Below are 27185 nucleotides of genomic sequence, written 5' to 3'. Positions count from 1 at the left end.
CAGCAGACCCTACTGGTCAGGTGCTTGGTGAGTTTAAGAGTACATCTGCAGGGCTGCCCTTTGTTCTCCAAAGGCCAGTATTCCAAACTGTAAAGAGGCAATTAGCTTTGAGGTAGTATCTTCAGTTCTCCTGAGCTGTGGTGAGGAGTTGCTGAGGGTATGTAAGTGGACACTCTAAATTGGGCCAGAATATCAGGGGTAAAATAATTGAGTACTCAAAATTAATAGTAAAAAAAGGTCACAAAGGTTAACCTCTTGCATGAGGAACTTGGATGGGGAAAAATCAACGAATGGGAACCTTTTTGTCTGCCGTAAGCTGACACTGGTAAACTCTGCTTTGTTGATTAATCAGATGAAAATGTAAGTTTAATACTTACACTTACATGTGTTGGACTTCATTCAGGCAGTTCTTAATTACTTTTTGTAGGAATTCATGCCTTAAGGTTAGTTTTTGAACAAATTAAATTGACACTGCATTTGAATTAAATGAACATTTCTATAGGAACAAAATACATTAACAACATAAACATGTATAAAACACTTACCAGACAAATATGTAATGCACTGTAGTCTTTAACAAAATAGCATATTTGCAAAGCATTATTATTTTATTTTAATTTCATTATTGTAAACAAACAACTAAGTGATTTAATTCAATGTCAATTCAACTGAAGTAAACAACAGCAGATCTGGAGCACTTTGTATAACAAGGTTATGGAAATCATTCATCTAACAGTGTTGTATAAAAACTGGTAAAATGTCAGGAGGGTCTTTCACTCGCTAGTTGTTTGTTTCCCATTGTGTAATATTAATGTGGACATTTATCCTTAAAACATCTATGTATTTTTTTTAATTTACATAATTAAAAAAAAAATACCAAACAATGTCAGAAGAGAAAATAAAAACCGTGCCATGAAAAACGAGTCATGAGAACAGTAAAGTTTATCATAATTATGTGACTGAAATTGTTTAGATAATGAGTACACACATATTTTTTATTTAGTCCCCCCCAAGACACTGAAGAAAACAGCAAGAAGTACTTTTACTATTATTCTTGCTAGAAGCTTTTGGTGTTTTGTTTCTAGGCCCTGTTCACAAACCTTGAAGGAATGTTATCTTCATCTTAGGTTAAACAGTGCTTTGAATCAGCTAATTACCACTCTCTAAAACAGCTGAAAAGGGATTTTTGAACTGCAGACTTGATTTAATTGATCAAACAGTCCTTCGCAAAACATTCCTTGAAACATTCTTTAAAGTCTTGTGAATAGGTCCCAAAATGTTACAAATTCCAAGAATAACACACAGCTTTTCAAAGAAAATTGACCTCCAGAAATAAACATGTTTGGTTCCAGCGCATTCTTTTTATGATTATTATAATTTGGGAGAAAATTGCTTCCATGCAACTCAATTGGAAAAAGAAAGAATACTAGCAACTGTTCTATAGTTTGTTAAATTTGAGGAATTGCCAATATTACTAGTAATACTAACAATCACTATATAATCACACACTAGAGAAAGTAAGTAAATGAGGGAGAAAGGGTAATTACTAGCAATTTAGTACACAGCGGCCAGAAGCCATATTGCATGTTAACCTTTGTCATGATAAGGTTGAATGCTGAATGTTGAATGTTGACCTGTCAATGTATCTCTCTAAAAAGCCCCCTGGGAATTAAGCCGTTTTTCAAAAGCACAACATAACAGAAGAAGCCTACTTGTTTGTAAGAGGTTTAGGGAACACTTACCCACAATGTCAAAATAACCTGGGGTATCATGGCTGAACAGTATTATACCATGACTACACACACCATGTGGCTATAAGGGCTCTGTTTATAACGTGGCTGAAGATCAGATGTGAAGGTTGTATTATGGTGGGTGGTGGGTGCCTTAGCTCAGAAACAAAGTGGAAATTGATTATATTGAATTGGCCAAATACTATACATTTTAGTACAGTAGTTTTATATACAAATTATAAAACAAAAAAATCAAAAATGTTGAATTGTTGTTGTTTTTTTTTGTCTGCAGACCTTCATATAATCTAACAGTAACAGTTTCTCATCATAGAACACAAAAATATATTAAAAGAAATACATTTTAAATGATTTTTCTGTGGATTTACAAGTACACGTATGAAATATTTTCGGCCTCTTTTGGTGATAAAATGAAAGCGAAGAACAAGAACAAACATTCAAATCCCTTGAACAACAATCGCCCACAGAATGGATGCAAGCTGTGGCGCACTTTGCTATGAAATATTCAGGAATAAAGATCAATTTTCTTTTTAAAAAGGTGTCTGCAGTCATTAACACACCTCATCTTTTAAAAATCTATATTCAGCAAAGCTGAAATCCACAGTTGCCCTTTGAGTTATAGTGAAATCATGTACAGTGCACTTGCATTCTTTTAAACATTTATAAGAGTTAACATGTCAGAATACATTGTGACAACCTGAGGGCACTGAAGTGCTCTTCAAGCAACTAACCCCACACAATCAGGCAGTGCTTTATTACCCCAGCAGGGGATGACATCTCTGGCAATTCACATTGGTTTGCATGTTGTTAGGGGTCTCATATTTTGGGTATGTATGCAGGTGTCTCTGTCTGCACATCCGTCCGTATGTATCTCACACTTACATTTTTTCATGTACCTTGAGAATCGCTTATCTAATTTTGATCAAATTGGGTGTGCATATTCTTTAGCTTAAGGTGTTGAGAGAAACACAATCTGCAGTCATAGATCTGTCAAACTGTCTTGGGAATTAATCACTTTTCAAGAAACTTTGCATTGCCATTTCATAATATATGCTACTTTGTACACGTTGTTTATATACCTCATTGTTATCAACATTTTCATCATACTGATGTATGTTAAACTCCTGAATCCCAGACCAATGACCCAATGAACAGATATACAGTGTACTGTATAGTATGCCTTCTACTCCAACCTCATTTCCAACTGTATGTTTCCAACCTAGAGTTGGAAATGACTACAGACAAAACTGTCTTTAGTGCCGGATTGTGAACATCAGAACACAAGAACTCGCTAGATATTTCCCTCTTGGGATATCCCTCAAGCCACCTGCTGGGCACAAGGCACATTACATCTATATTTTGTTTACTTTGGATTGAGAAGAATGCAAAAAAGGGGCTGCTGTGTCCCTTGTGTGAACCTGGTATACTTTTATACTACTTTAGTGGGGATGACCTTGGAAATCGTTCTGGGTGTGAAAGCAGCAGGTTAAAATATATACCTTGGTTGTGCTTTCCTCTATATTGACTGTTATGATGTGCAATTGATAATAGAAAAATAACACAGTATTTTTTTTATAAACATTTTTTTTTTATTTAGATTAGTAACAAACACTGCAATATATCTTTCACTATTCCCTGGTCAGTATTGTGATGACAGCCATGATTCCCAATAAAGAAAGCTGTTGAAAAAAGTACTTTTTAAAAAAATAAGTGTTGATAACACTATGTAACACAATTTTTGTTCCTGGGTAGTAAGTGTTATTTCCTAATTGCTTATGCCTCAAAAGTATCGAAAATGGCTATTATTCCCCACAAACTTTGCTTTTGTGACCAGGACAGTGATATTTTGAAATTTACCTATTTCCAATGAGAAAACGGGCGAATTTGTGTATTTTCGTTCACATAGTCAGAAAAAAACAACATATGAATCCAAATTAACATGTATTTATACTAAAGTATAATACAAAAATGACTACAAAAGATTTAGAAGTGAGTAGTTTTTCGAGATTTATGATTATACTGTAAATCACTTTCACGAATCAGCCCCCAAATGTAGTCTCCCATCATGTTCTCGTTATACTGTCCTTGGTAGCGGCGTTCAAAGTCCAGTATATCCTGGTGGAAGCGCTCGCCTTGCTCCTCCGAGTACGCTCCCATGTTCTCCTTGAATTTATCAAGATGAGCATCAAGGATATGGACTTTGAGGGACATCCTACAGCCCATTGTGCCGTAGTTCTTCACCAGAGTCTCAACCAGCTCCACATAGTTTTCGGCCTTGTGATTGCCCAGGAAGCCCCGAACCACTGCGACAAAGCTGTTCCAAGCCGCTTTCTCCTTACTAGTGAGCTTCTTAGGGAATTCATTGCACTCCAGGATCTTCTTTATCTGTGGTCCGACGAAGACACCGGCTTTGACCTTTGCCTCAGACAGCTTAGGGAAGAAGTCTTGAAGGTACTTGAAGGCTGCCGACTCCTTATCTAGAGCTCTGACAAATTGTTTCATAAGGCCCAATTTGATGTGCAGTGGTGGCATCAGCACCTTCCGGGGGTCCACCAGTGGCTCCCACTTGACGTTGTTCCTCCCCACAGAGAACTCGGTCCGCTGTGGCCAGTCCCGCCTGTGGTAGTGCGCCTTGGTGTCCCTGCTGTCCCAAAGGCAAAGATAGCTGGGAAACTTGGTAAAACCACCTTGGAGACCCATCAGGAATGCCACCATTTTGAAGTCTCCTATGACCTTGATGCCATCTCAGAAAAATGCAGATATGTATCCACTTTGGCAGCTGGAACTAAACTGAACTGGTGGGCTTAAGGCCCCTGTATTTATACTACTATTTATATTACTGGAAAGTTCTAGAAAGTTCTAGAAGTTACTCCAAGTTTACTCAGCACTGAATCTATCTGGAATGTTCTGGAAAATAGGTAAATTTCAAAATATCACTGTCCTGGTCACAAAAGCAAAGTTTGTGGGGAATAATAGCCATTTTCTATACTTTTGAGGCATAAGCAATTAGGAAATAACACTTACTACCCAGGAACCAAAAAAAAAAAAATGTGTTACACAGTGTAACTAATGATGCAGACAGCAGTGACTCAATTAGAAGTCTTCTTCTGACATTGAGCTCTTTGTTGCTTATAGAAACTAGATGACTAGCAGAAGTAAAGAGGTTCACATATTTCATGATGGGATTTTAAGAATCAGACAGATAATGAGAATCACATTTTTATGTCTCATAAAGAGAAATATCAATCAAATAAAATGATTTACTTTTTTGGCTATTGTTTAATCAAATGTATGTTACAGTATGTAACTAAACTTAGCAAGCAAAGCAGCAATCATGGTGGGGTCATTTTTGTAGTCAACAATCCGGTCAAACAATGCTTCATCTACTGTATATACACTATATCATCCATAACTATTTAACACTCAGTGGTAGTTGGGTATGCAGTGATATTAAAAAAAAAATTGAATTCTCAAAGCAATAGCATATATTAAAAATAAATATAGCCATTCATAAAAATGTATATTGTTTTTCCATTTTGACCTTGTTTTATATTAGAAATGACCCTGACCCTGGGTGGGAGTGAGGCACAAGAAAGTAGTGTCATGTAATGGCAGTGTAAGACTCCTAAAACATCATTCTGTTGCCAGTTCACCCCTAGCGATTGCTGCTAAAGACTGCAGTGTGCACTGGCTCAACAGGATACCTCATGATCAAGTTATCCTTGCCACAGGGAGTGCAAGTCATTTGAGTCACCCAGAAAGACAACCACCATGTCGCTGACACTGAAATCCACAAATCACAATCCTCATCATGAGGTTATGCTGGGGATACAAATTCATGGCACTAAAGGGTTTATTTGTACCTTGTTCTATAGGGCTTTTTATATTTGCATCAAAGATTTAGCTCATTACAGTATTTTGTAATAAAGGGTAACAATGTGATTGTAATGTTTTTTATGGTAATCAAAATAATGTTATTGTTTGCCAGAGTGACTCATGTTTATGTTAAAACTAAAAGAAACATTAGATGTTATATGTGTTTTGTTTCAAACACCAAAACTGCCTTCATGTTCTTTGTATATTTAGCCTGTTGTGTTTTAATGTGTCTCTTGTACCTCTAAGATCCATTGAGGATTCTGTACCCTTACCTTAATCAGGAGGTAGCTCTCCACCACAATGGACACCATTCCTACATAAGGCGAAACCCTGTTAAGAAAATGAAATCTAGTTTACTCTCAGGCATTGTGCAAACACATACTGTATAACTGTCATCTGTCATATGTTAAAATATGTCTGGTCACACTTTATTGTCTGAAATTGCAAACAACACATTGTGGTGTTTTCATTCCATCCACTGATGCTATTAACATAAAAACAGCAGTGTAATACCCCTGGGACAGAGAATTGGCATTTAATGATTTAAAGCTAAAGTCAGGATCATCACAAAACAGCCACTACATTTCTAAATGAGATCATACTTTTTTTTCTTATTCTAAATAACAGTACTGGCTTGTTTTTATTTTATTTTTTCTAATCACACCAGTGATGAATATTCGGAACCCTAAAGAACAAGGCTGTCCAACAGATCTATTGCTCATTGACCTCCATTATTTGGCTCTTTTGAAGTATCCCATTTTACAGGTTCAAAAGACTGCCAGGGTAATATGCAGTCTTCAAAGTGCCATATAAGTGCAGCCAAACTGCTGCTATGTTTTCAACATGCAGCTGAAGCTATGTGTGAGTGGAGTTGATGCTATTTAGTCAGGTTTTTAGTAAACTATATTTCTTGTGCTATTATTTTTTGGTAAGGTTGGACAGCTGTCACAGCTCTGATATATACTATTGTACCTAATGTAAGAAACACCTAAAACATTGATGCAACACATGCTACAGTAATGCTGCTGAAATATATAAGACTTTATGAGGAGGTGGGATGACTGAGGTTCAGGACTTGACTGAAAACCTAGATGTCCAGTGCCTTTTTTTAAAGTTGAGACAGAAAGTGCAGAAACCGAGGTTTAGAGAAATAGCAATCAAATAAAACAGGATGAAAATAAGACATTTCCTACCCTTTCACCTTTCCCAATACATATTTCCTGGTAACCTAGAGCTGGTCCTCATTGTACAATCCACGGTCATCCACTTCGTTATTGTCTCCTTTTGTGAGGAACTGGACTTCTCCATTTTTGCTAGAACAAAAAGCGAAGAAGCTTTAGCCTTATTTGCCAATGATTTTCCATTAAATATGCATTTCTAAATGCATTATATTTAACAATTTGAAATTACATTAAACACTGCCCAAAAAGTGTTGCAAACAGATTTTTTTTTTAATGGATTTAAAAACTACTGTATGTATGCCACTGATTGCTTAATTGATTCTTGGAGGGTGCGGTACAAGTTGTGATATTCACTATGCCCTGATAATGATGCCATACGTACTGTAAATCAGTCTTCTGGGGTATTGGTATGTTTGTTCCATAATTGTATCAAAATGCTACTGTTTTTTGGTTAAAACACAAATGTATAAAGAAATACTATACTGCAATTACCATGTATTTGTGTAAACAACCAGCAAAGTTGAATCTGATGCATATCAAAAAATTCACCATGACATAGTTCTGCACTTAGCGGGAATAATACAATACTACAACAAAACTACTTGCATTAGGATTTTGAAAGATCAATTAATTTACTCTTCATAGACTTTTATGACTGTGGATAAGTGGATAGGGTCTGCCTTTAATCTCAAATACAGGCATGTCTCCAGCTCTGATTGGTTCGTCTGGATAGTTGGTGATTAACAGTAGTTCTCCTCTGTAAAACGTTGGCTCCATACTTCCACTACAAAAAAAAAACAGGAATGTGTTATAAGAACTCTTGGAATTCATTTTGTAATACAAATTCATGTTGTGGGTATTAAAGTAAATAAGCCAGAATTACATTAAAGATGGCTTTGTAAGGTTGTTGGTTAAATATAAATATAATATATATGATCACTTAGCCTAAAAGTTAGGTACATTAAAATTCATAGGTAAATACATTCATGGGGGCCTGATGTGGTGCTTTAATCCTATTGTTTCTCCTGAAATGGATACAGACACCAAAGGTATAGAGGGTAGAAGATTCCTCGCATGAATGATGATTATTTTAGGCAAATGGCATCTGTGATATTTATCATTATATAAAAGCAGCCTGACCCTCTTCCACTGTCAGTTTCAGACTCGAAGGGTAAGACAGTTGATCTAGCAGCTAGCAGGGACTCACTTGGCAGGTGCTTTTCTGTTCCAGACTTCAGAAATTACTGATGTTTTTAAGCATCAATTTGAAGAGCTGACTTTGCTACAGATTTCCATCAACCAACTTCCCAGAACGAATTAGAGGCAGCAATCACAGTGCAATTAAAAAAAAAAAGACAGCAGACTTTTCATATCAGGTCAGCGCTGTCCTGGCTGCCCATGGTGCTGCCATACCATACTAACAGTATTGAGGTAGCTGTGTCTGTTTGCACTGCTGGTAAATACCCTCTCCACTGAGAAGTACAGGATGGATGCATAAGAGTAAAAGAATATCATTATTTTGAATCCAGCACAAAAGACAACTTTACATTTCGCATATTTTTACATTTTACCATCCAGGTACATTGTAAGTCAGTTAAATATGTGTGTAACTCTGAAGTAGACAAAACTGTGGCATACCTTAGAACACTAACAACCAGAAATGAAGATTCCGTGACAACAATAAGGGCCTTCCAAATCATCAAGGCAGTGAAAACGACAGACATGCTGTTTATAAATTGGAAGTACATCTGTGGAATGGTGATAACTTTTAACTTTTAACCTTAACACACACAAATACCCATTTCAGTATTCTGGTGTTGTTGATTTAACTGCATACAAAACTGTTGTTGCCAACTGACGTAACAAGTTTGATGCCAGTGACCAGCAAAGAGTAGGACTTGGGACCATTTATTTAGTAGTTTCTCACCATGGTTACCAGGTGTGTTTACTAGAATTATAGATTTATATAATGATAAATATTAAAGATATATTTGAAGTATTAAAGAGACTTAAATGCAATGAGAATTTTAAATAATTTAATTGACAAAGTTTATTTAAGAATTTCTAAGTTTACAACTGTTTAATATTTTGTAGTTAGTATTATAAGAGTAGATGTTTCCTGTAAAATATTTACAGTATAAGAAAAGCACTGCAGACAGCTTGTTACATTAATACATTCATACAGGTACTGGCAGCATGGGCATGCCTCTTTAGCATGAGAGTGACAAGCACTTCAAGGAGGGAAGCAGCTGGTTTGACTGCAGCTGTTTTTTTATTTTTTTATTTTTGTATAGTACACTATATTTTTCCCCCATGAGGATTAATCTTATGGCCTCAACTGTCAAAAATATAGGTTTACACAATAGGCTACAGTGGTTTCCAAGCAGGTATATCAATGTATATAATATATGCAAAAGGAAACGTTTAAGGAATTGTTTGAAATGTTGTAATGGGTCATATTCTGGAATCAGACAGGCTGCAGAAGTGTACATTATATTTAGTGTTAATTTTCTTTAAAATCGTAATGTAACCACTAGAGGGCAGTGGTGGAAATGGTTATTTCTCTCCTGGCTGCAATGTTGAATGTGGAAAAATGCATGCAATTAGAAATATTTGTACTGTATTACTGCACACAGGCATTTGCTGTAAAGTATTGTAATGAACAAACTTTTATTCAAAATTGTGTTTGTTGAAATTTTTTGTAGTAAATTACTTTTTAATAATTATGTCATAAACCAAAAATCTCATACTTTTGACTTAACGTTTCAGGAAAGTCTGCTTTAAAAGCTGCATGTGTTTCAGAATCATCTGAAGAGATTTTTTTATATGTTAACCCTTTAACATACTGATATGTTTAATATATTATTATTATTATTATTATTATTATTATTATTATTATTATTATACAGCAGTAGCCAGCTCTTTTGTGCAGCGGCATCGGCGCTATGCTTTAGTGCGAGAGGTCCCGGGTTCACGCCTGCCCTCCGCCTGTGTGTGGATTGCCTCGCCCTGTGTGACGCGCCTGCCTGCATTAACCTATATTGCTACATTGGTGTTAGAAGTGGGATACAGGTACAACGGCACGCACTTGTCAGACTGTAGCCTGGTGAGCAAGTCCGGGGCGGACTTGAGGCTGGCAGGGGAGAGTGTAGCGTGCACGGGGTAAGGCAGCTGCAGGGCTGATAGTTGACATAATCACACACAGGGACATGAGCCTGATATACACTCCTTGCAAAGGAGCTGGCTCTTTTTTTACAGAGGCAGCAGCAGGGCTGGTAGGTGACGTAATCACACACAGGGACATGAGCCCCATATACGCTCCTTGCAATGGAGCCATCTCTATTGTACAGCGGTATCGGTGCTCACCCTCCGCCTGTGTGTGGATTGCCTCGCCCGGTGTGATGCGCTTGCTTGCGTTAACCTATATCGCTACAGTATATTAATTAGTTAATATGAATTAAAATAGCAATACTACTATGACTACTGCTACTAAATATAAGGAATAATGTACACCAAAGCTCAAGTGATTAATCAATGTCACCAGACACCCTCCATATAATTATGTACAGTTTTAATGGAGGGTGGAGGGTGTGTCACTGAAGTAATTTCTTACTAAATGACTGTGGCAATGCGCCCCGCCCCTGTGTGCATTTGTGTGTTATGTGTTGTATCGTGCGTGTGTTAATGTTGGTGTATAGTCATTGGTACACGGGATATAAACGGGTCTGTGTTTCACGTGTATTTAAAAAGGTAGATTTGTATTTAGGCACGAGGAGGGCACAAATCACTTCACGTGCTGGTTAAATGTAATATGTGAGCACGGGGTTGCACAGAATTAATTCACGTGCTGGGATTCAAGTGAATAATTAATTAGTAATTGAATCCCAGCACAACAGTATATATAGATGCACATTTCATTCACTCAGTGTTGGGTGTTCGGTGAGTGGAGAACGGGAGAGAGAGAAGGAGAAAATAAGAAAGTAAAGTAATTAGAAGTGTTTTCACTCACCGTGTTTGTTCGTCTGTCTGTTTAAGTGTAGTACGTTTTGTTTGTCTTTTTATTTTGGCGTATAGTGCCGTGTCCTGTGTTTTTGTTTCAAACCTTTTATTTTCTGTGCTGTTTATTAAATGCTGAGCGAAAGCATTCGCTCAGCTCCACCAAACCACAAGTCTCTGTCTGTTTATTTCCTGCTTCTGGTCTGACGCCACCCACTCCGGCCGTCTTTGTGACACGTGGTGTCCTGCGTGGGATCTACAGCGCCGCCAGGACTCAGGCCAGAGCAGGAACCGCATTTTTGGATAAAAAAAAAAAAAAAAAAAGAAAAAAAAAAAATGGCAGAAGATGCCATCAAAGTGCGGGACTGGATCCTGGAGAATGCTGGGCTGGAGGCCCAGTCTATACCAGTAGCCGTCCGGTTCCTGCGGTTTATGGACAGAGAGCGATGGGAGGCGTATGCGAGGGAACAGACCGTAAGCACCTGGGAGGAAGGTGTGGGGTTGGTCCTCAGCTACCTGGAGGCAGTTATAAGTGGAACAGCAGCCCAGGTAGCAGGTCCACCAGCAGAGGAAGAATGCCTGCTGGTTTTGCCTCCACAGCCCGAGCGGGAGGAGCCTGAGCGTCCACAGCCCGAGCGGGAGGAGCCTGAGCGTCCACAGCCCGAGCGGGAGGAGCCCGAGCGTCCACAGCCCAAGTGGGAGGAGCCCGAACGTCCTACACCTGAGTGGGAGGAGCCCGAACGTCCTACGCCTGAGTGGGAGGAGCCCGAACGTCCTACGCCTGAGTGGGAGGAGCCCGAACGTCCTACGCCTGAGTGGGGGGAGCCCGAACGTCCACAGCCCAAGAGGGGGGAGTCGGTGCGTCCACATCCCAAAAGGGAGGAGTCGGTGCGTCCACAGCCCAAAAGGGAGGAGTCGGTGCGTCCACAGCCCGAAGAGAGGGAAGTCAGGGCTTCCACAGCCCTAGGACCCAAGCTGCCAGCAGAGGGAGAATACCTGCTGGTTCCACCTCCACCAGCAGAAGAACAATGCCTGCTGTCCCCATCTACACCAGCAGAGGAAGCATGCCTGTTGGTGCACCTGCTGCTGCCATCCCGAGAGCTAAAGGGGGAGGAGCCATCGCTGCCGTCCCAAGAGCCAGAAGGGGAGGAATTGCAGGCTCAACCCCCTGAATTTTTCTGGGGGGGAGAAGGGCAGGATGCTGGTGTTCCCCAGCAGCCTCTAGTTATGCTGCTGAAGGGAGCACGGCGCACGCCAGCCCAGCCGCCACAGCAGAGGGAGCCAGCACCGCCACAGCCTCCCTCTGAGTGGCCAGCATCAGTCCCATGGCCTCTGCCTCCACCGCAAGGAGCAGAGCAGCAGGAGCTGCCTCTGCCTCCGCCACCTCCACAGCTTCCTTCACTAGGAGCAGAGGAGCAGGAGCTGCCTCTGCCTCCACCACCGCCAGGAGCAGAGCAGCAGGAGCTGCCTCTGCCTCCACCATCTTCACCGGCAGGAGCAGAGCAGCAGGAGCTGCCTCTGCCTCCGCCACCACCACCGCCAGGAGCAGAGGAGCAGGAGCTGCGCACAAGGGGGGGTATATGTGGCAATGTGCCCCGCCCCTGTGTGCATTTGTGTGTTATGTGTTGTATCGTGCGTGTGTTAATGTTGGTGTATAGTCATTGGTACACGGGATATAAACGGGTCTGTGTTTCACGTGTATTTAAAAAGGTAGATTTGTATTTAGGCACGAGGAGGGCACAAATCACTTCACGTGCTGGTTAAATGTAATATGTGAGCACGGGGTTGCACAGAATTAATTCACGTGCTGGGATTCAAGTGAATAATTAATTAGTAATTGAATCCCAGCACAACAGTATATATAGATGCACATTTCATTCACTCAGTGTTGGGTGTTCGGTGAGTGGAGAACGGGAGAGAGAGAAGGAGAAAATAAGAAAGTAAAGTAATTAGAAGTGTTTTCACTCACCGTGTTTGTTCGTCTGTCTGTTTAAGTGTAGTACGTTTTGTTTGTCTTTTTATTTTGGCGTATAGTGCCGTGTCCTGTGTTTTTGTTTCAAACCTTTTATTTTCTGTGCTGTTTATTAAATGCTGAGCGAAAGCATTCGCTCAGCTCCACCAAACCACAAGTCTCTGTCTGTTTATTTCCTGCTTCTGGTCTGACGCCACCCACTCCGGCCGTCTTTGTGACAATGACATGTACGTCACTTATTGCTTTATTGTACGTTATTCTGCGTATTCACCAATTTCTTGCCGTCTATTCTGAGGATAAAACTTTAAGTCTGTAGGCCAGGCTTGTTTTGCAGTTGATGGTGTTTTGTTGTGTTCTACTAGTAGCAAAGTTTGTTTTTAAAATCGAGGTTAGCCATTTTAATCGATTTTATTGACTATGTATCATAAAACTGTATGGGCTGGAAAATTATCATTCACCATTTACAATAAAAATAATTTAAAAAATAGGTTAGCAGTTTTAGTAATTTTTATTGACTGTGAATCATAAAACTTTATAGGCTAGGAAAATTATCATTCACAATTAATAATAATAATAATAATAATAATAATAATAATAATAATAATAATAATAATAATAATAATAATCAACTACGGTACTATAATAAAGTGCAGAATCATTATGATTGTGGTGTGGGAATGGTCTACCTGATGCTTGTTCATTTGCCGTACACAGCAAATCCATCTTCATGTTCTGGCAGTCAAGACCCCCGAGAAGAATCGCATCGATAAAAGGTTCCAAAGCAGCTTACCAACAGAAAATGGTTAGGTTTCTAAAAGGTACCAGTGCTATAGTCGTGTCAGTTTGCATGTCTGCAAGTCTACGTTGCCTTTACTTTACCTCTGGCTATTTCATTTTAGTCTTCCTGCTGGAGAGGGGGTTAAAAACAGACAACTCAAATGTATTGGTGTAAGTAAAAAATATATATATACTAGTGTTTAAAGAACAATTATATGTAACATTTGCATTCTCTTTCATGGCACCTTTATCATAAACTCCACACTATGGTTTATCGGTACATGGACATTTTTAAAGTTTGTGTGTACAACAATAACAGGACATCAATACACAAAAGAAACATACATAGAGCGTACCTTGTGCAGTGTTAGATTTAGCAAACTACAATAGTTCTAAAACAGTTCAAAAAACATTTTCATGTGGAAAAATAATGTTCAATATGACTCCTGGTCGGTGATAATATATACTATTAACTTTGGTCATCAAAATGTACAACACTGTTTTTTCTGTTTTGGTAATACCTTTTAATATAACCAGCTGATTACTGTACCTATACAATATATTAACTTTCAAGACTTTCTTCTTATGTTATTATTATTATTATTATTTGTTTATTTAGCAGACGCCTTTATCCAAGGCGACTTACAGAGACTCGAGTGTGTGAACTATGCATCAGCTGCAGAGTCACTTACAATTACGTCTCACCCGAAAGACGGAGCACAAGGAGGTTAAGTGACTTGCTCAGGGTCACACAATGAGTCAGTGGCTGAGGTGGGATTTGAACCAGGGACCTCCTGGTTACAAGCCCTTTTCTTTAACCACTGGACCACACAGCCTCCTATGTTCATCCTATGTTCATCATTTAATAATAATACATTTAAAAAAAATACCAATGTTGAAGTTGTTTATTTCTTTCTTTCATTAAACAGTGGTATGCAGGATGTGAACTGTTAAAAAAGCTTAATAAATGATGTTTCTTTGTTTAAATATAGATTTACAGAGACATTAATCTCTAGTGAACCCTCCTGACCACTGCTTGACTGATATGAAATACTTTTTTTCTAATTAATTTTTGAATGTGTGATTCAAACGCAAATACAAACCAAACCATATTTTTACTAATTTTATCATGTCATTTTGTCAAGGCATTCTTTAACTACAGGCCTTAGAGTTAATTTGCATTGGCTAATTTGCATGTGTAATTTCCATGTTACAGGATAAACACCTTCCTGCTTTTCTTGTTTTCCTCCAAATGAGGAACAGCAATTACAGTCACCAGATGTTCTTTTATTATTATTATTATTATTATTATTATTATTATTATTATTATTATTATTATTATTATTATTATTATACTCCATTCAGAAAAGAATGATACTGAAACACACTACTGATGTACATGCTTAATGAATTGGGCCTAATAAGCCTTGCTGGACTGACTGACTACAAAAAAAAAATTATAAAAAAGGCCAGACATTTTAGCTAATACTTTTATACACTGTAATTAAGCCTGTTCATTATTATTAATCATTGAAATTTGACTTGCATGTGTTATAAACAAGGCATAACATATGTTCTTATTTCTCATTAGCTAAACAGGTAAACAGACATTATTAAAAGCAGATACTACTCTCCCCTGGACTCAGGTGAAGCCCATTTATCCTGCAACTACAGCAGTTCACTGTCTGGGGCCACTACATTCAACATATACAGTAAATGATGACTTAAATCCAAGTATGTCAGTTTTACTTAGTGTTGTGGAAGGATAAATGTTAACTGCAAAACTATCTGAGAATATTTTTAAACGAATCAGGTAGGTAAAGTAAATCCATACCCACCTGAACACCTATTTTTGCAGTGGGTTCAGTATGCACTTCTGGGTATGCACTGCTGTATTGTGATCATATCCCGGAAATCTCAACATTCTAAAACGTATATTACAAATGTCAACCAGGTCACCTCATAGCTACATGAAATGATGGAAACATCAGTTCATTCACAGCTAGAATGATACTCCTCAAAATAGCATGTCATTCAAATGAGATGGAGAGTATACAGTATAGTCAGATTTTTAATTAAGCATATCAGTTTAAAGCAATGGTTACTTTCCATGCTTGCTACTTTAAAAAGTGAGAAACTGTTCAGAGAGATGTGAGTAAAGATAGAAGCAAGTAAACTTGAAGTTCTTTGTAAAAGAATGACTTTATTGCCTGCAGCCTCTCCCACTGCTTTAAGGATATCGCAGTGATGAACTATATATATATATATATATATATATATATATATATATATATATATATATATATATACCGAATATGAAAAGGTCAGCTCTGTGCAAGAAAGTTCTGTAGCTAAATGGGCTTGACATATTGATTTGCCATGACAAAGATCCACAGGGTAACATGCCAATGCATTTTGCCCACAGACTGGTGATGTTTTCCTGGATGCCACTGTCGTCCTGTAAAGCTGGAGATGAAGTAAGCTGTCAGCAAACCAAGCTTAAGTGCAATACTGATACTTTGAATTGCGAACAAAGAAACTGAAAAGAGCTACAATGGAGAAATGATAAGAATGTGCGAGTCTAAGATATTTAAACTTACAACACATTCCACCATATAATACATCAGCAGTGGAAAGGACAATTTACCTGAGTTGTGCCTAAGTTAAAAATATAGAACCTTATTTAATTTACAGTTTTTTTCTCATTTAATAGGATTATAAGGATATGTATATAAAGCTTTTGCATCCATGTAAGGAAAGTGAAGAAATCTTTGTGTTTTTTAAAGCCATTGTAATTTATATACATATTCAGCTGACCGTGAACCTTTTATTGTGTATCTCATCTGTGGATCACCCCTGCATATCTTTATTTTATGTCTCTCTTTGATCTCCTCATGCAAATAATACTACTAAAAACACAATATAAACTAGGATGCAACAAGTTAGGATTACAACAAGTTATATCTACAATGACATAGTAGTAGTGCATTAGTGAAAGGATAATGCATTAGCTATGGATCCATTAATGTGGTGCTTTGGTCAGGCAAGTCCAGTGCTTAGAAGGAGGGGTAGATCAAGAGATGTACAAGTGCAGTCTAAACAGGCGAGTCTTGAGGAGGTGGGGGAAGGCAGTGAGAGACGGAGCAGTCCTGTTTCTCCGGTAGCTGGTTCCAACACACAGGCTAAGGAAGAGAAGAAGCGGGTACGGCAGGATGGAGAGTGGAGGTAAGACATGACCAGACGGCCTGTAGAGGAGGAGCGGAGAGGGGGAGAGGGGGTGTAGGGAGACCAGAGGGATTGGAGGTAGGAGGGGGCAGTGTGGTGAAGAGAGCGGTAGGCAAGAACAAGGGTCTTGAATTGAATGCGAGCAGAGATAGGTAGCCAATGGAGGGTGCAAAGCAGAGGGGTAGCATGAGAGTAGCAAGGTTGGGAAGATACAAGACGAACAGCAGATATAGTCCGGGTGCTGTCCAGTGAACATTAACCGCTTCAGTGGCCACATTCTTTTAACATGTGACCATTTACACATTCACCATATTCATGTTTACAAAACTTTTATCAAAAATGTTATCTGATATGACATAGGCCTTAGATACTACCACAGATGTTTGTTTTTTTTCAAGACATCCATTTATAGTTGTAATATCACTTTTTTTTAAAGAGCATTGCAATCTTAAGAATTATAATTATCAGATGTAGTCTTTAAAATGATCTGCAATTTGTACACCCAAGAACAACTTTCCATTAAAACATCAACATATCTCCATAAAATTGGTTGGTGAACCCACGCTAACACCAGGACAAAAAACACCAGGTGGCACCACACTCTAAAGTAAAAATCTAATGAAAAGGTCAAACAATAACACCTTGACAGCACAGTTTAAAGCTTGGGATAATTATGATGGGTGTTTGTCAAAGATGACACAACAGAATCTGTACTTGCACCAAAAACTCCTGCTTCCTGTATGGAAGTGAGTGTCATTCACCTAACTAATTAAACACTGCTATCCACTGCCTTGCGCTCTAAAAATAATTACTTCTCAAAAATAGAATGTAATGTTAATGTATCGTTGATTGTTGAGAATACACATTTTTTAATTTTGTATTTTTGTATCCATAACTTTAAACACTCAGCCATAAGGTGATCTTCTGGTTTCACAGACAACCTTGTCGAAGGTCTTATGTATTATATATTATGAATGATGTATTATGCATAATAAAATACAAAAACAAAATGGCAGCCACATTGACACCTGCTGCGTTACACTTATACATGTGATGCTGGTTCTACATTTCGTTTTTTGTTTCCTGCTGTTTTCCACTGCTGTGTCCCAGCATGTTTCCCTGTTCTCTGAAAGGCTCTCGTCTGTATCTTCTCTAGCAGGAGAGTATATGGCTGACTTCTCTCACCCTCCTAAAGGGGCTAGCCTAGACTGCTCAATTCACACTTACATCTAGGTTGATTATGAGAGCAAAAGGTCCAGCTCACTGATCTAGAATCATGGTTGTGATGTCAGTCGATTAAAAAGAAATTGAGAGGGGAACTAATGAAAATGATGGTATTGCCACCACTATCTGAAATGTTTCTATACATATCTAATCAAGCTAACATCACAAATAGCTCAAGGGAAATAGTTAATCAAAAAATATTGTTGTTGTTGTTCTTCATCTCATTCTGAAAAAGCTAAATATATACTGGTAATATTTTGCATGCTTGCAGAGATGTCCATGTTTTTTACTGTTAATTGTCTACATGACCACTAGGGGGCAAAGACTGCCTGCAGCCGAGGTAATGATTCCAGCTAAATTAGTAATTATTATACAGAAACTTCTGGAAGTTTTCAGCATGTACTGTATTGAACTACGGATTCTGGTGCTCAGTCTTTAGGTTGCACTCTCCCCTGAAGGCATGAGGTTGAATCTTGCTTCTGACATGCATTGCGATCGTAATTATATTTCGTTCAGCTGATTTTTATTTTCAATGGTTTTAAATGTTTTTAAAATAAGGCATATTTAGATTTTGTGCTTCTGCCAATCTGAGAATATTGGAACTTTAAAATATATATTTTCAATTATTTATTTATTTATTTATTTATTTCAGAAATTGGTGTCATTAATACATGGTAGTTTTCTTTCTTTTTTGATTCTTTGATAAAGGTATAACCAGACGTATGGAGCCTTGGACTTGGCACACTTGGGTGTTTTTGGCAGGACACTAGCAATATTAGGCAAGAATAAAAAATCTGCATCTTTACACTCATGCTTCATTTCCAAATGAATCCAGTTCAGGCTGTCACAGTTACATGCAAAACAACTCACTTGGAAGTGAACTCTTTTTTTGGTTCACTTCCACATTTTTCTAAACTCATTTTGCTTTCATTTTGCGCTAAAGAAAATATGAACCAGAAACAGTTTGTATGCTCAAAAGAACTGAGACAGGTCCATAAATATTAACTAAGTCTAGTCCTTCCCTGTTTTCATAAAAGAGAACTTGCATGCATAGCACAACAATGTACTGCATTTTAGTGGCTACCAGGCGTTGTGACACCAATTTCTGTAATTTCCAAAGAAAACGGGACAAACTGGGTTTGTAAATGTAACAGAGCAGTGCTGTCTGTGTGTGTGTGTGCACAGTAAACCCTTATAAATCAAGTTTACTCAAAAAATTGAGTAAACTCATTGCTTAATATAATTAAGTTTAGCTACTCATTTAGTTTTTGTTACAACTTTCTCTGGGGCTGACTAAACTCATAACATGTATATTCATTTAACTTAACCCATTTGAGTTAGGTTTACTTTTTAATAGTCAAGTTAGATTGAACATTATTTCATTTAAACAATAAAAAAATTACCTGACGCAACAGAATGTGCAATCAATAAGCTATTTCATTAGCTACCAGTGCAGCACTTCTGCTTATACATTTAAAGCAACCAGATAGATGCAGAGCTGTAGACAGGGGGAGAAGGGAGGGAGGTCACATCTGCAGACTGACCACCGAACAGGGATGGCCACACACAACACAAGGAGAACACATGTAAAGGAGCAGTCAGGGGCACAAGAGACAACCAAACACAACACACTTGTGCAACCGCACATACATAAAACAACAACACAATGAACAACAAACAATTCTAAAAATAAATTGTACAAGTCCTGCAAGGGCTGATGGGAATCTTGTACCCTGATTCTACTTAAACCATTTACGTTTGAACAACTAAAATAAATTTGAATGTTCAACTAACTTAAAATGGATGAGTGTTATGAATAAAATTTGAACTTTTAAGTTAATGTATCCTGATTTCATTTATTTAGAATGACTTTGGGGTTTACAGTGTGTGAGGTACTACTGTTACAATTCTGACCCCTGCAGGTGAGGCGAGATTCAAACTATTTCTACAGTACTTGTTCAGTACAAACAAGGAAACGTTGGGGAAAAGCATTTGTAGAACTTTAAGCCCAGCAATTTCCATAAAGCTATTACTGTATGTCCTTATAAGACACATATTTACATGTATACATATATCTAGAGAACTGCTTATCCAATTAGGGTGAAACTTGCTTCAGACTTGCTTTAGGTTAATGAGTGTATCAGCAGACTGTATATCAAATCACACTCACATTTATTTAGAAATATCTAAAGAACCACTTATTCAATGGGATTGGTCTGGCCATACTATAGCACAAACTATTGAGATTTTTAGAACCGAGGGGTATGTCAGGGCATCTGTTACTAATATATCACATTTTGAATTTACAGCCGTGGTGGGGGATGAATGCCAACAATTGTTTTTCTTTCACAAAACCAGCGTATAACTTAATAGCCTTCACCTATACATTTTTTTTCAAGCGACATTATAACAAATAGCCTAGATTACAGTACTGCCCTAGGGTACCAATGTTTTACTAGAACTATTGTACCTATATATCTGTTCAACAACTCAGAAAAAATTGCTGACTAGTAAATATTGGGATTTGTATTCTTGTATATATACAAGAAAAAAAAAATCCCAATATTTACTAGTCAGCAAATCAGTTTTCAACTGGGGTTCAGGGATCCCTGGTGGTCCCCAAATAATTTTGTAAACTTAAAAAACAAACAAACAGATAAACAACATATATGTAAGACAGACTTTTACAGACAACATACATAAAAATGTCCTGAGGTATAAATAGCAACCCCTAACCAACAGTTCAAACTGATAGTAAAAGAAACAGGTAAAAAATATAGCAACAGTGTATCCTTTTTCTGTTTGTTTGCTTGTTTAACAACCAGATGTCCCTCCCATTCGTTTCTAATTAATTAAAACCTGACAAGCGGCGCTTCGGTATTTAAGTATGTATATCTCCTAGGTGAATGAAAGGGTGGGGTTGAAGCGTTATCTCAATGTTAAAAAACGTCTTTCCACTGGTGTAAGGAATGACGATGTTTATGTTGTAGCAATATGATCAACCGTTACAAATGTTTTTGTCATACATAACTGCACTGATTATTTACTTATTACCTTTATTTTGGTTGGGTACCACTGAGGTCCAGAGCAGAGGCTGATGGGTAACATCAAACTACTCTGGTCTCACTCAGCACAGCAAACCGAGACCGATATGATGGAGACAAGACGATTAAGCTAGTGAGAATATTACTACACGTGCCGCCATAATACAGTCAGTTCACTTCCAATGGTTTAATTAAAATACAGCGTACCTGTCCAATTATATTTGTTAGCCATTTTCATGAAACAAAGTACCAGAAAAGGGGGAAACTGCAATGTTAGAATGAAATAATAAAAAAAGACCTGCGTAACATTGGGCTGCAGCTAGGACCGCGGAGACTGATGGGTAAGCATGTTAAATTAAGCAGAATTTACACCACGGAATACAGTAGACTGGCAGTAGTACAATTTTGAATTAAAACACAACGATTACAGTATTAGCTATTCTGTGTGTGTTTAATTCAGCTGAAAAACGTCAAGCTGGTATCCAATCTCCAGATCGGATGTAAAATGAAGAGCTTATTTTACTTTGAAATCACAAAGGGCAGCAGACAGTATCAGAGCAGAAGCTGTCTGCATACCGCGGTGGCTGATGGGTATGAAAATAAGTACTAGTATATAAAATACGTTGAATGACTTAAAACGATTGGGAATATGATTTGTTTAATATAAAATATGGAAAGTGATTTGGGAATAAAAAAAAAAAATACCTTAGATATGACAGTAAAAAACGGTGTAACGATGGCTAGCTTGACATTTGAGGCAGCACAACGAAGTGGCTGATGGGTAGCAGAGAACACTAAGGAAAAAGGGAAACCATATAGCGATTTAAATACCGACGGCATGCGTCTCTTATAAGGAATATACCATACTGTAGAATGCAAAATGTAAATAAATTGATGTTTGCGAGAGAAAAGGCTAGCTTGGTGACAGCATTAATTGCAAGTGCATAGCAACAATGTCACGTGACTGCCACATTCATCTTTATGTGGGTGGGCAGTAAGCTGTATTTGACTTCTAGGTAGTTACAGTATTTTATTATTCAGAGTGTTGAAAAAGCTACTGTTTGTATGTTGTTACCTTTTCATATTAGGTTATAGTTACATATTATACAACAGTGTAATTAATTTTCAATGTATTTTTATTTTTGAATTCAGGTACTGAATGAAATATGCAGATGAATAAATGGCTGAAGCTGGTGCTGAGGTCTTGGCTGCCTTTGTGTTGCTCCTCTAAATTCACCATCCAGGGAGAGGACGCCATCAGCACTGTCAACACCTGCAGTTCAGCTGTAGCATCTCCATCAGTCAGGTTTGGAACTGTGTAACTTATTTTTTTTTTCTAATGACCTGGAGTAAGGCCTTGCTAAACCATAGTACATTGTAGACCAGTGGTCGGCAAATGGTGGACCGGACAGATGTCATGTGGCCCGCAGCGGAACTTCATTTTAATGTTTTAGACAGGAACGCAGAATAACATAAAACACAATTCAAAAGTAGCATCCATTTTTTTGAATGCTGCAATGCGTTATGACAAATTCAATGATAAATGGCACTTTCCTACATAGACAGGAATGCAGAATAACATCAAACAAAATTCAAAAGTAGCATACATTTTTATTTTAAATGCTTCATTGTATTATGACAAATTTAATGAGAAAAATGGCACTTTAGTTCTGCGATCAGCTTTAGAACACCATGTGCGATAGACGTGACAGCGATACGCAGGCAGTCCTCCAAAGATTCTTGTGTCTGTGTGTTTCGTGCATCTGTTTTTAATATTGCATTCAATGTGGAATAAGCCGTTTTGCATGTGTAAGTAGATCCAAACATGGAGAGCACAAACAGAGCCAAAGGTAGTTCTCTGGACATATATAGGTGGACCAGAATGATTCTAGATTTGCTGTGTTAATGAATTCAGTTTTCAGCAATGACGATGCCTGCAAATATACTATTAGTTCCAGTTGTTGCTTCGTCGATTTTGAGTGGCCCGCTCTGCGGCTGCCGGCGGGACATTTGGCCTGCCGTCAAATTTAATTGCCAACCACTGCTGTAGACTGTTGACTTAATTTGTTAGTTAATTTGTTCCAGAATTAATACCTGTTAATATTTCAGCATTAGCCAGGCCATGAATACATATTTAAACCAACTATACTTTTTTATTTTTTATTTTAAACTAGGAAAATTGAAATTACAATTGATGACATTACAAAGTGTCCCTGTAAATAAAATGTACTTAGGTATGTTTATGTAACTTTTATTTTTAGGTTTTTTTATTTACCTGTAAGTGCCTAGATTGGACTGCAAGGTAACTATCAGTGTTGTTACCAACCTAAGAAAATCTGTGTGTGGATGGAAAGAGTCTGGTAAGTACAGTGTTGTTTTAAAAGTACCCCAGGGTGTCTCATTTTATCCATTTAAACCACGTGTTACTTTCCCTGAAGAAAAATGCACTTTATTTATAAAATTAAACATCCACACATAGGGGGTTACCAAGTGTTGTTGCAGATGTCATTGAGTTAGATTTCATAAGGTTAACAAAACCCATCTTTAGTTGGGCCGTGTTTTTCTGAACTCTTGATTCTTGTAGATGACGCTAATAAAAAAAAAAAAGACATTAAACTGAGACAACTTGTTTGTTATTTTCGTAATAGTGTACTGCTGTATGTTTTCTTTATTAGGCAATTCTGTATAATACAAGTCCTGAAAATAATCAATCTTATTTTATTGTAATACAGTAATTATAGATTCAGAAAACAAATTTATGTGGTTTAGCAAATTAAGCTCAATTTTCTTGTGCTTTATACACTGGAGTGACTGAAATGGAAGTAAATTCTGTGACTAGACTGGTTGTTGCCCTAGAGTTCAGCACTACATTCTCAATACTTTATTACTGGCACTGGTCCTTCACATGGAAATTATGGCAAAGTCGTATTTAAATATGTATTTCTTTTCACCAAAATTATTTCTTTTTTTTTTTTATAATGGATTTCTCCATCTAGGATGCAGCCATTCATTTGGGATGGGTTAACATAAGAGACACAAGCATACAACTTTTTGGAAAATGTAATTAAGCAATTAAATCTGTCCGCACAGCTGGAATGATTTATAGAAAATATAAATACGTGCAATTGCAACCTTCCAAGCCAAATGTTGGGTTTACTGTGTTAAATTGCATACTGGTATGCCTCCAAATTGTTATAGTGCTGCATTACTTCTTTCACTTTCATTGTTTTCTCCATTACCTGATTCTTGAAATACATTCTTTACCATATACCAGCCTTTTTTTTTGTATTACAGTGATGCAGTTCCATATCACCAGTAGGTTTTGGGTTTGCAGCAGCACTTACCTAATAGCAGCGTTTCCCTTCATTTTCTCCTTGTGTTGGATTCAAACATGTCACAAGTGTTGCTTATTTACAAAAAATAATATTTTCCTTATTTAAAACAAGCATGTATCATTACACATAATGGAATGCATGGAAAGTGATATCTTGTGACTGTGACACAGTGACGCAGGCTATAGTTGAAGGGCCATGGTATGGCGCCCCCCAAATATATACTTGTCTCCTTCAAGGTTTGATTTACAAAATTAATTTATTAAACTTGGGTCTTTAAAAGCTACATTGGTTGAATTTAAAATATTCCCAGTGTATTTAAATATGCTGCTGCACATGCTTTTTGTAAAATGTTTTCTATGTATTATACCTTTCACATTGACGGCGTTTACATGCACAAGTCATGACAGTTTTCCTCACATCGTGTTTGCCGTACCTTTCAGGAAATGCGTTGCTATGCTGTTCTGATTTAGGAAAAAAAAAGTCGGCCGTACCAGTGCAGATTATTCAATTCATAGTAATTTAAGGGAGGGGATATTTAAATGTACGTGTCTGCCTAGTAATTAGGAAAAGAACGACTCTGAATATCGTGAGGAGAGCTTCATGCGTTGACATGAAGATTAAAAAAAATTAACAAGAGAAACAAATTAACTTGTTGTTGCGCACATTCCGAATTATCAAGCATTACTTGTTTGTGTCTCATTGCCTTTCCAACACACACACACACACACACACACACACACACACACAAACAAAAGTATATAAAATAAAACTTCTACTACTTAAAAAGTAGATATGCGTAACATCTAAAGGTTTTATTTAATTAAAGTAGTCTATAAACGTATGTGGAAAATGTGGGAACATGGGGGGGGTTACACTACAATACAATAAAAAACGGTATGATCCTTAGGCCTATATGAATATAAGATTGAGAACAGGGGGATATGTAAAAATACATACAAGGTTCCTGAGCAGCTTCATGCACTGCAGCTGTGGTAGAAGTGCCAGGCGCAGAATCCGCTTAACACACACATTATAATGAAACGTGGATGTCTTGTAATATTATAAACATTCAAACAAAAGTCTTTATTTAAAACGATACAGTACATTTATGTTGTTTGTTAACTATTTACATTACTTATTACACAATATGCCAGTTGATGCTAACAATTCATTCCAGTTCTGTGTGGTGGAAGACGAGGTGGAGCTCTGTTGTTCCTGGGACATCTTAAAAGAATTATAGAAAGAAAATACTACTACTACTACTTCTAATGATAATAATAATAATAATAATAATAATAATAATAATAATACTAATAATAATAATAATAATACTAATAATAGTAATAATATGAGGCTAAACGTTTGGTTAGTTGTGCTTAACAATTTGCATTTATACAAACATTAATAATAGGCTATACGTGAGGTTTACATTTGCAGCGTCTTTTGCGTTCTTTCTTGTGTGTGTGTGGTTTGGTATGGCTTTGCTGAGGAATAATGTGAGATTCCGCCAGGTAAACAGGATCTTGACTGCTGTCTCATGAGACACAAGCAAAATTGCTGCCCTGGTTTGCATGGGTTTCTACAGCTATTTTTATCGTGAGAAAGCGACTGACCCTGCCCTTAAAGTTGCACTGACCAAAGGATGTCCTTTTGCTGTTTCAGGATGTAGCCTATTCGCGAGACAACGTCACACAGTCATAACTGTAGAGTCAATATTCATGTGCAAGTAAACCAAGCCAATGTCTGAATTTGTTCAATTTATATCAACCTGTATAAACCTGCATCTAGATATGGCTTTTAATGGAGTATTGCCGACAAAATGCAGTTGTAAGGTTTGAGGAATAGTTTTACATTTCTTGGCCTTTTGCTAAATGTGCATATGTCTTTCTAAAAGAAAAATGGTGGGTATTATAAACACCATTATGCTTTTTTTTTTAACATTCTTTAGTTAACTTTCCTAGGTTTTTTTTTGCAATATGTGAAAGATCCTTAGAAAGCTTTCATCCACCAATCTGGAAGTTTCATTTGTACCTTCTGGGCACAGTCAACTCCCAGACACTTATGTCCCCTACTGAGGGTTCTGTTGCTTACAGATATAAAGCCAGAGCCAGTATCTAAAAATAACTTAACTCTCTGCAAATAGAACTGTGAACAGTCACTCTTGATAGTCCTAAGGTATTTGAAACAGAATTGGGAACTTAGACAGTAAATCTTGTGTTCAAGTTTAACTGACCAAAAGTCATAAAAGATAGTAGCTGTAACCTGTAGTTCATCGGTGATGAGCCAAATGCTTTTTTGTTAAAGATTGATTTCTAGGTCTAAAGCAAATTGTCTGAATTTGACATGAATGCAGCATTGAGTGTGTGAAGGATATTCATGTTGTACCCAACCAAATGTCTTGTTTGTATGGTTACTGTAGTGATTTTTTGTTTGGATTTAGAGATTTGATACAGTGAATCCCTGGGTGGCGGTGGCAGTGACAGCCTTGATGTGAGTCTACAGTGCTCAGTGGGAGTCTGGCTTTGTTTGTTGTGTGACAACCTCAGGACTGTGGCTGGAGGGGAGATAGGCGCTGCATTCCAAGATCAACTAACCTTTTTTTTTTTTTTTTTACTGGGGAAATGCAGGAGATGGACAAACATATCTCAATGGGCTGAATGTTAGATAAAGTTAGTTATCACCAGAGGCTGCTGAAATAATACCTCTCATATCTGTAGAAGGTCCCATCTCCTATTATTCTTTTAGACCAATGTGAATGACTTTTCTTTGTTGTTTTTTGTACTTAAATCCACAGCTAATACACCTAC

The 27185-nt window shown here is 37.5% G+C and overlaps 2 protein-coding genes across 7 annotated transcripts in view; one reads left to right on the top strand and one right to left on the bottom strand.

Moving 5' to 3' along the window:
* Positions 1 to 33: 33 nt before the first annotated feature.
* LOC131696925 (signal peptidase complex catalytic subunit SEC11C-like) lies at positions 34 to 24410 on the bottom strand. Its single transcript, XM_058985410.1, is given in 8 exon segments — positions 34 to 174; positions 5897 to 5954; positions 6818 to 6937; positions 7442 to 7462; positions 7464 to 7589; positions 8444 to 8553; positions 13460 to 13496; positions 24388 to 24410. Coding segments are annotated over 8 exon segments (636 nt in total).
* LOC117409528 (zinc finger protein 532-like) overlaps positions 20995 to 27185 on the top strand; it is a 41564-nt gene continuing 35373 nt past the window's right edge. For 2 of the 6 annotated variants that reach the window (XM_058995601.1, XM_058995595.1), the window contains exons 1-3: positions 21001 to 21384; positions 22196 to 22349; positions 23305 to 23403. The gene's annotated coding sequence lies outside the window, so the exon portion shown is untranslated. Of the gene's footprint in view, positions 21385 to 21452; positions 21635 to 21756; positions 22060 to 22195; positions 22350 to 23304; positions 23404 to 27185 lie in introns of those variants that run through there. The other 4 variants (XM_058995568.1, XM_058995612.1, XM_058995584.1 and 1 more) reach the window with 4 other exon arrangements.

Source organism: Acipenser ruthenus, chromosome 2 (assembly GCF_902713425.1).
Source record: "Acipenser ruthenus chromosome 2, fAciRut3.2 maternal haplotype, whole genome shotgun sequence".
Taxonomy (NCBI): Eukaryota; Metazoa; Chordata; class Actinopteri; order Acipenseriformes; family Acipenseridae; genus Acipenser; species Acipenser ruthenus.
The sequence above is the reverse complement of the archived record's forward strand: the minus strand, read 5'-3'. Positions and strand labels throughout refer to the sequence as shown.